The 15,344-nt window shown below is 39.3% G+C and overlaps 1 protein-coding gene across 13 annotated transcripts in view; it reads right to left on the reverse strand.

Annotated features, from left to right (window-relative positions):
- The window catches only part of cacna1aa (calcium channel, voltage-dependent, P/Q type, alpha 1A subunit, a), a 96,811-nt gene that overhangs the window by 55,608 nt on the left and 25,859 nt on the right, over positions 1 to 15,344 (reverse strand). For all 13 annotated transcript variants that reach the window (XM_077540891.1, XM_077540863.1, XM_077540899.1 and 10 more), the window contains exons 4-14: positions 9,387 to 9,478; positions 8,015 to 8,167; positions 7,662 to 7,849; positions 3,568 to 3,671; positions 3,356 to 3,471; positions 2,580 to 2,624; positions 2,292 to 2,375; positions 1,241 to 1,447; positions 796 to 908; positions 302 to 414; positions 77 to 208 (exon numbers count right to left, since the gene is read on the reverse strand). In XM_077540891.1, coding sequence (XP_077397017.1) covers positions 77 to 208; positions 302 to 414; positions 796 to 908; positions 1,241 to 1,447; positions 2,292 to 2,375; positions 2,580 to 2,624; positions 3,356 to 3,471; positions 3,568 to 3,671; positions 7,662 to 7,849; positions 8,015 to 8,167; positions 9,387 to 9,478 — 1,347 coding nt within the window. The remainder of the gene's footprint in view (positions 1 to 76; positions 209 to 301; positions 415 to 795; positions 909 to 1,240; positions 1,448 to 2,291; positions 2,376 to 2,579; positions 2,625 to 3,355; positions 3,472 to 3,567; positions 3,672 to 7,661; positions 7,850 to 8,014; positions 8,168 to 9,386; positions 9,479 to 15,344) is intronic.

A 15,344-nucleotide genomic window follows, 5' to 3' on the forward strand; every position in this document is an offset into this window, starting at 1 on the left:
TAAGAGAAATAAAAAACAGTAGCATTAAAGTATCAAAATATGTAAACTATGGAAGGATAGATGAAAGAGCACTGACTGTCCTCCAAAGAGCTGCATTCCCAGCAGGGCGAAAACAACTATGAAGAGGAAGAGGAGGAAGAGCAAGCTGATGATGGACTTCATGGAGTTGAGCAAAGACACGACAAGGTTACGTAAAGATGCCCAATACCTGGAAAGAACAAACAGCGTTGCATTTTTAAAATGATGCCCGCTCCATACAATAAATGATAATAGCAGTATGTGTTTAATACAAGACACTCACTTGGTGACCTTGAAGATCCTCAATAACCTGAGAGCTCGTAAAACACTAATGCCGAATGATGTGCCCGGCTGGATAAAAGACCACAGCACTTCAAATATGCTGCCACAGATCACCTTTTTGAACACAGACACATGCAACTCGTTATTTATGATATGGTAGTTTATTTGTGGTGGACATTTGCAGTTAGTCCAGTGCTTCTCAAATCGGGGGGTGCAGTGTGATGTTAGTGTGAACTCAGGGGCCATGTTTTTTTTTGTTTTTTGTTTTTTGCCATACATGAAGTGTAATTGCATATCCACTACAGTAGGTGGCACTGACACACTCATTGTTAAGAGTGCAAGAGTATTAGCTCATCTGCAGAGATGTACTTACCACAATTTTATAGGCAAATGCTTCTATTTATAGTTGCAGCAAAGAGTTGGGGTGGTGGTTATTTTTGTCTATAAAAATAATTGAGAAGCACTGGGTTAGTCCCTAGTTGCAGTGGTACTCACGATGCAGTCAAAGCAGTTGAAAGAGGAGTTGAGGTATGCCTGCCTTCCCAGACCATACATCTTGACAAACATCTCCGTCAAAAATATTCCCAGGAAGATAAATTCAGCGTAATCTATCAGCAGGGAAGCAGACAAAAATAAGCGATGAACACCACAAAGTGGGGGAGAGAGAGCGAAAAAACCATCCATTCTGTTGTGTATAGGATATTCCTCTATTCAGGGCCACAAAATGCTCAAGCATTACATACATAACAAGCACTTTGTCGTTGCAGTCACCATTGAAATGAGCTAGTATCAAATCTTCATCAAAGTGACAGGGAGAGTCTATACAAGTCCACCCAAAGACAGATCAGTGTGCATAATTATCACTATATGTACCATTAGTGAGTGCCCACTTTTGTTTGATCCTATAGATATGTATGAATGTAACATCTGCTCTACTCACTTAAAAAATCTGAAAGCGGTTCCGGCTGGTCGTAGTGCACGGCGGCCACACACAGCGTGTTCAGGCCCACCAAACACAGTACAGTCCAGTAGAAGGCCTGAGACTTCACTATGTGTCGGATTAAGAAGCGCAACCGCCTTTCTCGCCTCTTGAAAGATGATACTTCTAGCTTGGAGCTTTTTAAGCTGGCACGGGCAAATGGTGAACCTAAGGGTGAGAAGCATAACACTGTTAGCCTCAGCATTACCTTGTATATCTGAATGTCACAGGTACACGTTCGACAAGGTGTGAACCTTCATTCACAGGATGAGAAATAAGAAGTAAAAGTTGTAGAAGAGAGAGAAGTAAGGAAGAGAACTCAGGTAGTTTATGATTGTATTGTTTAAAGCGGCACCTCAAAAACTGAATGAAATCATTCCATTTGGAAAGCAATTAAAATTTTCAGGATAAATATGCATCAAAAGTCGAAAATAGAGGTCAAGGTCAACATATTACGCAAAACATCTATGACAAGGATTCTGTTCTCCTTACATTTAAGAGTTGGAATGCTTATCCCTACTAAATTATAAAAATTAAAGTGGTTCATTTCTTTTTAGGCTAATTACCATTTTGTAAAATTTATTTTCAGTTAATAACAGAGTGGGTTGAGTTTGATAATGATAAACATACCTATTTCCTATGCCCAATGGCTATAACAATTGTTTCAAGAATGTATGTGTAATTTGGTTAGAATTAACTTTTTTTCCTATCCAATTTCAAAATATTAACCAGTGACATTGTGAAATAGCCTAATAAGTTTCCCTCGCTATTCTGAAGAGGGTAAACATGCTTATATGGTCCAACTGCGTGTCTTCGAGCTTGCCTCCAGCCTATATGGGGTAGTGGGGTGGAAAGTAAAGGGTAACGCGAGAGGAGAAATTCATATCAGCAAAGAGGAGAATGAAGGAGAGACAAGGAGAGAAGGGTCAGGTAATGCTGATATGCAAGATAGCATCTGTATGTTCTGTACCTGTGGTTTTGCCTTTGTGAGTGTGCGTGTGTGTTGTCTCACCGACTGCCAGATCCCCTTCCCCCTCCTCTGGGTTTAGAAGCTCAGCTTTGCTCTTGTGGTTCTTGGTGGCTCTCCTGCGGGAGCCTGGAAAAGAAAGCAGCAGCATTCAATTTATTGCCTGAATGTTTAGAACTGATGAATCCTAAACATCAAGAGCGCAGATGTTCGCGTGCATGTTTTAAATATGTGCAATGCCCCCCCTCCCACCATGTTTTGACAGGTGACATTTAGCAGCAATTGCTATAACAATAGACAAACACATACACGACGAGTAGAAAGAATTCCTACCATCATAATCATTTTCATTTTCATCATCTGCCAAGAGAACCTCTTCTGCAAAAAGCAAAAACACAGCGTTATGTACTTGATCATTCATACATACAATAAAGGCACATAAGTCAAATGATTATTATTATTTTTTTCACATGCAATGGCCACAAATATAAATGTTTTCTTGACAGCTCACGATGATTTAATGAGTCTTTTGTATTGCCAATACAAATGAAAATGAAAACACTTTGGGCTTGCACCTTTGTGTTCACCACTTTCTTTTTTTTTTTTTTTTTTTTAAATATGCAACTTATTTTGATGGAGATTGTCTATTGAAGAAGATCAAAGCCCTGTCCTTAATTTGCACTGCACAAGCCTCCTTCATCTTCTCTCTGCAGGCCCCACCACATGCTTTACACTAACAAGGCAACGAGTGAAAGTTAACTCCAGGCAACAATTGGCATCAATGGTGTGAACGAGATGCTTAAAATCGTAAATATGTCTTTATAGAAGCTCAAAAAGCTTTATGTTGGAATGTGACAGGTAAGTGATGAGATCACAAAAATCTAAATGCACCTCTGTATGGAACTGTTAAAGTATAATGTTTAATTAATGCAGGGGTCACCACCATGGTGCTCGTTAGAAAAGAAAAGAAAAAAAAGCTTATCTGTGATGGGGCATTGTGATTTCCTTGGAAGTTATCACATAGAAATTCATAGGCCTATGTATTTAAGTGTTTTTAAGATATGAGGACACCGTTGTGTATTTGTATATGACGAGCCACAATCTTTTACCAGCTTTGCAGATCCACTCCAAGTAACCGTTGAGTTCCCTTTCAATCTGCTGCTGCCTTCTCAGCTTCAGGAACTCACTTCTGTTTTCCACTCGCTCCCTCTCTTTGGCAAACTCCCTGTGAGGATAATACACACAAGTCATATATTTGAAACTGTTTTTGGGTGCTTTATTTATTTTCCAGAAACGTGCCATGCTTAGCACGTTAGCTTACCCTGACAACACTCCCAGCACCAGGTTGAGCATGAAGAAGGAGCCAATGATAATAAGGGGGATGAAATACATCCAGTTCCAAGCGCTCCCTGAGGCATCGTTGCTCTGGAAACGCACACACGCACAGTCATCAGAGGTTTTTGACCTTTCACTATTATAGCATTGTCACCAAGACAGTACGATTTTAATAACATTGACCAGCACCATTGCCAAAGAGTGTTAACCCGTATTTGTTTATTAATTTGCAAGGATTACTAACTAATTAACAAAAAGGAAGAACCCAGACATTTTCAGTGTGGCTTAGAATAAAGCGGTCTCACTTTTTTTTTCTACTTTTACATTGTGAAATGTGCAATTTTGATTAACATTTTGAATACATTTTCCCACATTATTGGTGAATTATTCAGAAATTCATGAATACTGTCGGGTATGTAAAGCAGGTGGTTATCTATGAAGTTGTACAACTGATTGAAATCAGGGCTGCTCAACTTAAAGGTATATTGAAGGATCTTTTCTCGCTGCGTCTTCCGGGTGGATCATCTTAACGATCGGTTCTCGATCCTGTCAATCAATCTGACATACTGACGTCGTGCGTGCTCGTTCCTAGCTGCGCATGAGCACTTCTAGTGTTTGTAGCATGTAACCGGTGAGCTTCAGACTCAGCCATTCATCGTAGTTTGCTACACCGATCCCACAGCTTACTTTGAAAATGTCTGAGAGCCGCAAGCGGACATCCGTCTATGAAGCGAGGCCGGCTGCAGAGACTGATGAAGATGAGACGGCACATTCCTGACATTTGATAGGCGTTTCCCCCGGATGAGCAGGAGAGCTGGTTGGATGGTCTTTTTTTTAAAAGTGACAAACGGACATTTGGATTTGACGTCTCTTTACTTGAAAATGAAAAAAAAAAAAAAAAACTAAATAATCCCTATCATTCATGTATCATCACTGTTAGATGTCTAACAGAGATGATTACATCGTCATTGTTTTCACTTTTATTTCTCCTGCTGTCCTTCTGTGTCCTGTTTAGTCATCCATGAATTCTTTCAATCTTTTCTACTTGAATTCTCTCTTTACTTCCTTCCTTTCTTGCGATCTATTGAAGCCCTTGTCACTCTCACTGATCAACATCCCCTCTCTTAACCCCACCTCTAGTCCTGCCCCCACTATGGCTTATTGCCCTAATCGCCCCCTGCCTTGCCTCTTCTGATCCTTTTCCTCTTCCTTCTTGGAAGCTGGCGTTGCTGCTGTGTGCCCAATATACTGCAAACCCTTTTTTTTCTACCATTAAACTTTTATCACTTCTCTCTCCAGCAGCTGCAAGAATAACTCCGGCTGAACAGGCCCTTTAAAATATAGAGCAGCACCGGGAAAGAGGGACGCAGGAAGAGAGACATCGTGCAAAAGGGACAGCGTCGTATAACAGTGGACGTATGACAACAAAACTGGAAATTGATCAACTAAAAAGGAATAATAACGGTATTTAGAGTTATACCGGTCAAAGTCTCCATCTCATCTCCATAACAACCAAAAACCCAGGAAGTGATTGCATAATGAGGATATGATTGGATGTGGATGGATGGACAAGCTGCCAGTCAAGCTCTGGTAACACATGAAAACATTTATTTTGCTACATTCTATTCGGGGGAACTGAAACTACGGGTATAACCAGTCATGTCCAAGGAATAAATCTTGAATAGTTATGATACTATCACCCTGATTTACTCAAAGTTCACAACTTAGCATTTGCAAAAACGAGCAAAGACTTTACTGGCCACACAAACATGCATGGAAGCTTATCAAGTAAATAAGTCCACCCAGAATTGCTACTGCCAAATTGCCATTCAAAACATTTTGGAATACATAAGATGATTGATGATGCGTTCATTTAGCACACATTTTACACGAGACAAATTTGCACGGACTTAATTAGCTTTTTCAAACATTGCATCTGAAAGGCAGGTGCAAACTGCATGCATTGCGGTGGCAGCATAGCACTGGGAAAATGCGAACTTTTCCATATTGTAAACATTTTTGAAATACCAGGAACCAAAATTTATATGCACTGTACATTATTGTCATTTCAGCACTCCAATTTTGGAGCCTCTGAAAGAGCTAAGCGAGGGCTGGCTTGATGTCAGTCACAAGAAGGAGTCATGCCATGAAACCTATGAGAAACTTTTCAATCCTGCATTAATGTCCATTTGGATCATATCAGCACACCATGATAATCAAAATAAGGTGGCTTTTATGCTGTCGCTAGCCTCCCAAAAACATTGGCGCAATTTATAACCCATTAACATGTTTGTTTGCATTATCCACAAAAATATCCTATCCTATCACTTCAAAACTCAATTTGCACATCTGGTGCTTTACCAAATGTTTGATTGTGTAAACTACCAGAACAACTTAAATCGCAAAACTCTTTTAAATATGGTGGTCTCCAACACTTTTACACCTTTTGGAAACATGTGTTAGAGCCAGTGAACACAGTTTAAACGCTTGCTATTTGGGATCTGAGTTCATCAGGCCCTAAATTTTGAATTAGTGAAACAGTACTGTCCTGGTCAAGTGCAGCCAGACAGCCGTGTGCTCTTCCGCTGCAGCTCTTGCTTTGTGCGTGTGTATTTCAGCATGGAACGGGCTGGCTGCACACTGCAAACTTTCCAAAGGCCAACAGGCCCCTGCGTACATCATCTTCATTTTAAATTATGGGGGGAAATGCTCATAGTTGACAATGAAGGAAAAGTGACTAAAAGTAAGTGTCATTGTCCGCTTACAAAAAAAAAAAAAAGCCAAACAAAACAAAAACATTTTTACATGATACTCAAACATATTGTCATCTAGACAGTCCACTGTTGGTGACTGGCTGTGCTGATGCAGCCCATCTCGTGACAAGCACTGCTGATGTAGGAATAAAGCCAGTAAAGCTCAGCAAGGCTGTGGTGACCATTAAAGAAGTCGATGTTAAACTCACATGCAACCAACATCTTTATGGTCATGACTCATAAAAGGTTGTATAAGAATGAAAGAAATGTGTAATGAGTCATTTGCAGCCTAGCATCACTACATGGGGTGTGCTTGTTTGTATTCCAACTAGGGACGCTCGATAGCACTTTTTCTTAGACCGATACCGATACGAGTACTCAAATTTTCAGTACTCACAAATACCGATACCAAGTGTTCATAACATTAGTACTTATGATACATAAAAAAAATAAAATAAAAATAAAAACTATTAGATGTTTTTTTTTTTTTTTAAATGACCTATATATCCCAATTATAGCAAATTTCCATAAAATTGCAGGAAATTAATGGCAATTATGTTTTCAATTTGTTCATAAAAGCCATTTTGCATAAAGCACTACACACTAAAATGAATTTGAAAAAATAGATAAATAAAACAAAACAATTATCCAATGGCTAGAAAAAAAGTCCCAATCAAAATATTTGGTTGTACAACATCTTTTTAAGGAATACAGTGAAGTGCAAATAATTCAATTCAATACAATACGGCTTCAAATAATTTAGTAACATATTAAGAATTCCCCAAGCTGTTTGCTGTGTGATGTTTAATTATATCTTGTTTTGAAATTCATGTTTTTAATTTGGAAGGCTGCGCTATATTTCCGTTTCCTGTTTCACATTCTCCGTTCATCATTCATCTCATAGCAGTGCAGTAGTCAATGACGATATACTATAAACAAAGATATGTCTGCACTTCAGAGCTCATTAAATTGTTGAGTATAACTGCTCTCTTACTAGAGGCCCCTGCGGTGGTCAATAAATGCAAAATAACCATTTCAGCCTTTAGTTCCTCCACAAGAGCGGCGACTGATACCAGTATCAATACTGCACCAGTACCGATACCTTGACTTATGGCCTGGTACTCGCCTATCCCTAATTCCAGCATAGAAGGGGTGCATGGTGGAATAGCTCTGAGTTAAGAACCATCCTAAAATTTGCAACAGCAAGCACACAGTAAAGGAGTCTGAGCAAAGATATATGCGAACTACGTTGAAAACAAGCAGAGGGAAGAACTTTACAGTTCTAAAGTCGTTAAATTTGTGGTTGTGTCATGTTACCAGCACTTACATAGTACAGCAGTTCAGTCCAGCCCTCCATGGTGATACACTGGAAGACGGTGAGGATGGCAAAAAGGATGTTGTCAAACTGTGTGATGCCATAGTTTGGACCTAGCCAGTACTTTCGACACGTGGTACCCTCTGGACACAGTCGTGACGGAGGTTCCGTTCCACATGGAAACTCTTCTCGGATCTCGTCTAGATTCAGGCAGAAGTTGAGATATTGAGTAGGCCTATAAATAAATACTGTATATTTCCTTTCATTAATTCAGTGGATAAAAAAAATCACAATGAATAGACATAAGAGCAATCTAGTGTACAAGTTAGTCAACATCAGACACGATATCCGTTTATTTATTGTACCTGTGTGATTGTCGAAGCAGGTTGTGTGGAATTTGCCCATGTAAAACTCCAAGCCGATGATGGCGAACATGAGGATGGCAAAGAAAAGCAGGAGGCCAATTTGTAGCAAAGGAATCATGGCCTTCATGATAGATTTGAGCACCACCTGTAAGCCTGAAAGGCAGAGTGTACACACCACACGTGCATATTACTGCTACTTCTAATAACGCAGAATTAGAGGGGAAAAAATCTTGACTAAATAATTGGAATTTCCAATTTACAACGTACATAAGTGGATTAATTAAAAAGACAATCTGCTCTTAAATTATTTCTGCAAGCGTTCCCGTTTGGTATTAGGATTTGACAATTTAATCTGGCTTTTAATTCCCTTTCGCAGATTGGCAGGACTTGGCGGTGCAATGCTATATCTGCCATCTTGGAACATTTAAAGACAGGTGACATGGTTACTTATTTTTCACACGCCATTTGAACACTTATCATTCAATTTGAAGATCATAGTAGACCTTAATGCTGTTGTAAGAAATATGATTCATATATATATATATATATATATATATATATATATATATATATATATATATATATATATATATATATATATGTGTGTGTGTGTGTGTGTGTGTGTGTGTGTGTGTGTGTGTACAGTGCCTCCCCCCCATTATTTGTGGGTGATAGGGACCAAGTCACAAATAGTGAAAATCTGCATAGAATTGCTTTGTGTGTGTGTGTGTGTGTGTGTGTGTGTGGGTGGGTGGGGGGCAATAAAAAATAACAACAACAAATGATCAACAAGAACTGTTGATAAACATTTAATATTATTTTTTTCACTGAAACCAATTCAAAAAACATAACAAAACAAAAAAAAAAATCAAATTGAAAATATTAATTTTACTTATTTAAAAACTGCAAACGTGAATCTGAATCTGGCATTACTGTATGTAGAATGAATGTTTAAAAAAAAGGTAATATATATATATATATATAGATGGGTATTTTTCTTTCTTTATTTTTATTATTATTAGTTTGCCGTGACATGCTTGTTGAGGTCGGTAGTGGCGATCTAAAGGTAAAATAGCTATACAGTGCTGCTGGAAGGTCAATGCTACTACAGTATAACAGTACAATTTAAAAAAATAAACTATAACAAAAAGCAGAGTGCCCAGAAGAATCACTTTAGTTGGGTGCATCATGCAGAACAACAAAGAAGCTGAATAAAACCTAGATTCAAAACACGTGCCTGAGCTATTTTTAAACATTCCTACTGAACTTTCATTTCACAGTTGAGATTTTGTTGGTCAATTTTGGGACAGCAAACTGTAACAGGAAAAAAAAAAAAAAAGTAAACCGCAGTTCATTCAAATGCCACACTTACTGGGAATACCAGAGACCAGTTTGAGGGGCCTCAAGACTCGAACAGCTCTGAGGGTCCGCAGGTCAAAATCTGAGCCCACAGTAGACAGGATTCTAATGACAATGGGACAAATGCAAAGGGACAATTAATATTCAAGCTAGTTTAGCTTGTTATCTAGCTCTTATGCTAGCTCCTGAACACATACACATATATGCAGAAACACACAAACCTACTACAGGACATTACAAATGCAGGCACATTGCATGTTATCCTGCAGGAGCTGAGCCGATCAATAGGGGTGACAAGTAAAGCCGGACAGCGAAGTGTATCAGGGAGAGGGAGGGACAGTTTGAGGGGCGAGTGATTTATATCGACATGACGGAAGGACTATAAATTAAAAAAGGAGGACGATGGAGTGATTAGGAGGAGGTGGTGAGAGGGATGACAAAGTAAAGAGGGGAGAAATGTCACATGAGGAAAATGAGGGATGTTGACTTGTACATTTCAGTATTTTTTTTTATTCATGGTGCATTCAAAATGTTTCCAGACTGGGGAGGAATTGACATTGTGCTCGAAAGGCGAATCAAGAATGGTAAACAAGATGGTGTGTGCGTGTGCGCGCGTGTGGAGAGTCGAAAGATGTTCCCTTGTGCCGCCAGACTTCCAGTCAGTCCCTCGTCTGACGCACAGAGTTGAATCATCCCTCCTTCTCACTTCTCTCTCTTGCGCTTTCTTTTTTCATTCTGTCACTCTGACACATCACCACTTTCCTCTGTTCCAGTGACACAGCTGAGCCTTAATCACTGCAGCCTTCCATTCAGACCATACTGCTTGGAAACACTAAAATAGCAAGTAACATACACCCAGGATGTAAACACTGCATTAGGATGCCTTCTCCAGCGGTATCTATTGTAGGTACTTCATGGTACCTATAGGGTCCTTGGAGTGACATTAGCTGATATCAACTCATCATAGGATGCTGTCAAGGACCTGAGACTGAGTTTTATACCTTTAATTGTCCTTCAACTAACTGATTTTGACCCTTTGTACTTCAATTTTCTTCTACTGTACCCCTATTTCTGACATTCTAACTCAAATGTTGAGGCGGGTGCACTTGAAAAATCTATATTAATCTCCTACAAATGCAGGAAAAGAACACTATCTGTAAAGGTGTGGGAATCATATTTGATTGTGACATTTAACTTGAATACATTTGTAGCTTTTATCAACACACACAAATCCAATAATACTCAAACCTTTTACTGAGCATTCGGTTTTCCAGGTGCACTTAACTATATCTTTCTCCCATACTTCCAAGAAATGCCATTTACCGTATTTTCCGCACTATAAGGCGCACCTAAAAGCCTTCAATTTTTTCAAAAGCTGACCATGCGCCTTATAATTCGGTGCGCCTTATATATGGATCAATATTGAGCTGCAACAGGCCTCGCTGTCAAGACGCTATCGGTGACCCTGCACGATCGGTGACGCGCATGCGCAGAAGATCCCGCCATCTTGGATCGCTAGCTAATACTAATACTTTACCTCAGAGAAAATAATAAAACAGCTGTTTATTCATTTTGGGAGTAAATGGAGTTGTCAGAAAGCTGGTTTGTAATCTATTAAGAAAGTTTGACTGACATTTGTTGACATTCCCTTTAGCGCAGCATCATCTAATGGATGCATAACGTAACCCCAGCCTCTATTGTAGTGCCTTATATATGGAAAATGTTTTAAAATATGTCATTCATTGAAGGTGCGCCTTATAATGCGGTGCACCTTATAGTGCGGAAAATACAGTATCTATTATTTCCAAATATTCTTACTTGTTTCGTTGATTGTATATGTTTGGATACATCATAAAACAAACAAAACAAACAAACAAACAAACAAACAAAATTTACTTACTGGGCACTGTGTTACTGTAAAGACATAAACCTTGAACAGTTAAAGTTAAAGTACCACTGATTGTCACACCCACATAAGTGGGGCGAAATTCATATTCCACATTTGACCCATCCCCTGAGGGAGCGGTGAGCAGCAGCAGCGACCTCGCTCGGGAATCACTTGGTGATAACGGTTGTGAATGGTAATCATTCCGAGTTGAGATGAAACACACATGTACCGTAAATGTTTGAGTGGCTACAAAGCTGGTCAGTGTTGAATCAGTGAGACTGCACTAAGGCAGGATTTAGAATGTCAAACATCCTCAGAAACTAAAACAGTCTGAGATAATCAAATTGCCAGAGGTGGATGGGTGGAGAAGCTAAGAATTGTACTCAAGTAGGAGTAGCGTTACTTCAAAATAATATTACTCAAGTAAAAGTAAAAAGTAGTCATAAAAAAAAAAAAATCACTCAAATACAAGTACCGGTCAAAAAAAGTATTCGCGGTAAAGTACACTCAAGTACCGAGTAACTGCTTAAACATGATGTCTGATTTAATTTTAAAAACAATGTCATGAGACAGACAAAAATATAAAATTCTGTCATTAAAAAAAAATTAAAACAAATTTCAGCAAAACCACAGTGCAAGCAGACACGTTTTCCCAAGCATGCACACTCCATTCACAAATTGTGACTTTCAGTTGACTCCTTCGGGTTCTCATCATGCCTGCCAGTCTTCAACCAGGGCCACGTTTGCTGTATATAAGCAACGTGTCCGCAGAAATGCTCCCCCACAGCCAGTCAAGACGAGCGTTTATGTGAAAATACGGTAAATCTAATGTATGAACGGGGTGGTGGGGAACTTCTCGAGTGTAGCCTAATATAGCGGAGTAAGAGTAGTGTTACTTCTTCACAAATCTACTTAAGTAAAATTAAAAGAAGTACATTTTTCAAAGAGTTACTCAAGTAAATGTAACAGAGTAAATGTAACTTGTTACTACCCACCACTGCAAATTGCAGACCATTTAAAAATCTCAATCTCACTGTCAATCCCAGTCGTGTGGTCACCCTTTACAAGGGGTTGCACATATCAAAAAAGTTGCACAATAATAGCGACACATGAGCCGCTGTGAGTTTGATATTGTGGCAGTACAAGGGAACAGCTGCCTTGGAGGTGCTGACATCCCATAATTTGAGAGCTTGTCACAAATGGGAATGCTGGACTGTAAATTCACATAGCTCAGTGAGAATTTGCCTCGAAGTTCATTATCAGATGTAAAGTAGATTAGTCATACAATCAAAAGTAGAAGTTAACGTTTCCTCCATGTTGTAAATGCCGGCTACAGTTTAACTTGAATTTTGAATATTAATGATAAAGAATATTGCCAATTATAAACATTGTCAGTTATGACAATGTCAGGTCGATGAGGCACTTCCTCATTCACGCCGTCTCCACGGTTACTCTGCCCTTTCTCATTCATAAGTGTTTCCATGGCAACAGCAACCTTAGCTCATTGATAGAATCTCTGCATCACCTTGGTAACAGAGCCAAAGGAGGAGTCTGGGTGTTTTCCCCATCTATCTTTTCTGCGCATCAACAACTCATGTATACTTAACAGTGCCTGCAATACATGACACACTCACGCACGGACGCAAACACACACAAAAAGATGCACACCTGCAGAACAAACAGATGTCGGTAGGAGATCAAACATTGAGTGTGAATAATTTTCCCAAATGTGCTCTGGAAAGTAGGTCATTAAATGAAGCTGCTATAGCAAATAGAAGACATCCAATGATGATCAGAGGCGAAACTGTGCATACATCTTGAATCACACAGACATGCAATCCGCCATTTTTAAGAGGCTCGCTCATTATGAGTATCGTTAAACACTATTGCTCTTCCCACAGCCCCTTCTCACGGGAACGTAACACATTATAAAAACATAATCTTACGTGCCCACTTGCCATCTGTGTTCCTGCTGACTTCAGCTAAATAAGGCTAATTAGTTATGCCTACAAAGCTGACCAAATACACTCTCCACTTATCTTTTTGCTGTTGTTATGAAGCCCATTATCCAAAATGCTCTCTCATGTTATATTCACACCACCCCAAACATAATGAGAATGGGTGATAGGTACCACAGTTCACTCACTCTTCTTATAGCCATTAAAGAAAAGGTTTTCCTTTGATTTTCATTTGAGTGCAAAGTAATTGGAAAGACATGTTTTTTTTCCCCCCACTTCATTCATCAGTTGTACATCAAATGAGCTAAAGGTTGCAGAGATGCACTGTAAGAATGGTTGTAAACTTAGCGTAATTGGACGAATAATCAATAGTGGGCATAAAAAAAACATCTTATTCCCAGGGCAAAGTCACTCAGGAAATTTACTACAATATACAGGTTAGCGCACACACACACACACACCCCTCACACCCCAACACACACACACACCCACACACACCTATCCTTGTACATATATCTTTGTGAGGACATCCATTGACATAATGCATTTCCTAGAGCCTTACCCTAACCGCAACCATCAAAAATGATTGCCTAAACCTAACCCTTACCCTAACCCCAACCATAACCCAATTCAAACCTAAACTCTAAAACCAAGTCTTGACCTTCAAAAAGAGGTCTTGCAAAGTGAGGACCGGTCAAAATGTCCTCACTTCACAAAAATGTCCTCTCATTCTGTTGGATAAAGACGTATTTTGGTCCTCACTATGTATTATGTACAAGAACACACACACACACACACACGCACACACACACACCCCAACGCAAACAACTATCCTTGAAGAGTGGACAGCCAATCTACTCACAGTCATTAAGTGTGTTTGTCTTTGAATATCTGTGAAGAGAGCGGCCGCAAGTCCACAAGGGGTGACTAGAGAAATGGAAAAGAATTTTTGAAGTGGAAATGTACGCGTTTGTCTGTGCACACGGGTCAGTGTGTTATCAAAGGTATGGGCCACAGATGGGCGGAAAGGACAAGTGCCTTTCATGTTCAAAAGCGGCTGTGTAGCTAACACACAAAGAGAGAAAAGGGGGAAAAAAACACTCTTGGAAAGCATTGTAAAGGTGTGTGTATGTGTATATCTCATGGGTACACAGTTCACTGAGGATCAAAGTTGGCTGGCAAGGTTAAAGCGTTAATTAAAATTTATTTATTTTTACTTTTTTATTTTTTTAATGTAACTCAGTTAACACAGTTTTAGTTACTTCCTGTGGCAGCCTATAACCTGTGGTCATGTGTGCAGCCCAACTTAGAGGAGATTCACTATCGTGAAAATGGACAAACAGTGACTACTATGTGTAGTTTTAATTTCAGTTTTACTTGCTTGACGCTTGTTGGACAAATCTAAAGTATTTTGAGCAGTTTGCAAAGCAAGTTCAAATAGCAGTTTAGTAGTATGTCTTCAGCGTATCATCTCAGAGCAAAATACCCTGCTTAAGTTACATCGAATGTAGCAGCAGTACTCCAGGCAGTCCTTAAAATTATTTACGAATTTGCAGCCGTATTCTTTTATGAAGTTAGTAGATCAATTTTCACATATTTTACTAGCAAACACAACTCAAAGATACACCACACCCATGAGTGTAAATCTGACATTTTTCAGTGTTACTTTTTTCCCACACTTAACCAGTGTTACTCCAACACTATATAGTGTTAAAAATCTACTCTGGTAAACACTGACTAGTGTTGAAAGTACTCTACACTAGTGTCAGTGTTAAAAATTTAAATTCTGCCAAATGACACTTAACTCTGGTGTTTCAACGCCTATAAGTGTATTGCACTAGTGTCAGCGTTAAAAGTTTAAATTACGCTGGTAAATGGTGCTTTACTTATATAGAATTTTTTTATCACTGATGACACGGCATCAGGAGTAACTGGCAGTCCAGTACCTTGCTGAAGGATACTTTACCATAGTCACACTGGCCGGGGATTGAACCCATACTCTCAGGGGCAAGAGACAACTACGCTATCACTGATCCACGCCGCCACAACAACAACTGGATGTATCGCTATTGAAATGTTGACAGCACGCTGGAAATTGGAAAGGTTCTCCACTGGAAATGAGGGT

This window comes from Festucalex cinctus, chromosome 1 (genome assembly GCF_051991245.1).
Source record: "Festucalex cinctus isolate MCC-2025b chromosome 1, RoL_Fcin_1.0, whole genome shotgun sequence".
NCBI lineage: Eukaryota > Metazoa > Chordata > Actinopteri > Syngnathiformes > Syngnathidae > Festucalex > Festucalex cinctus.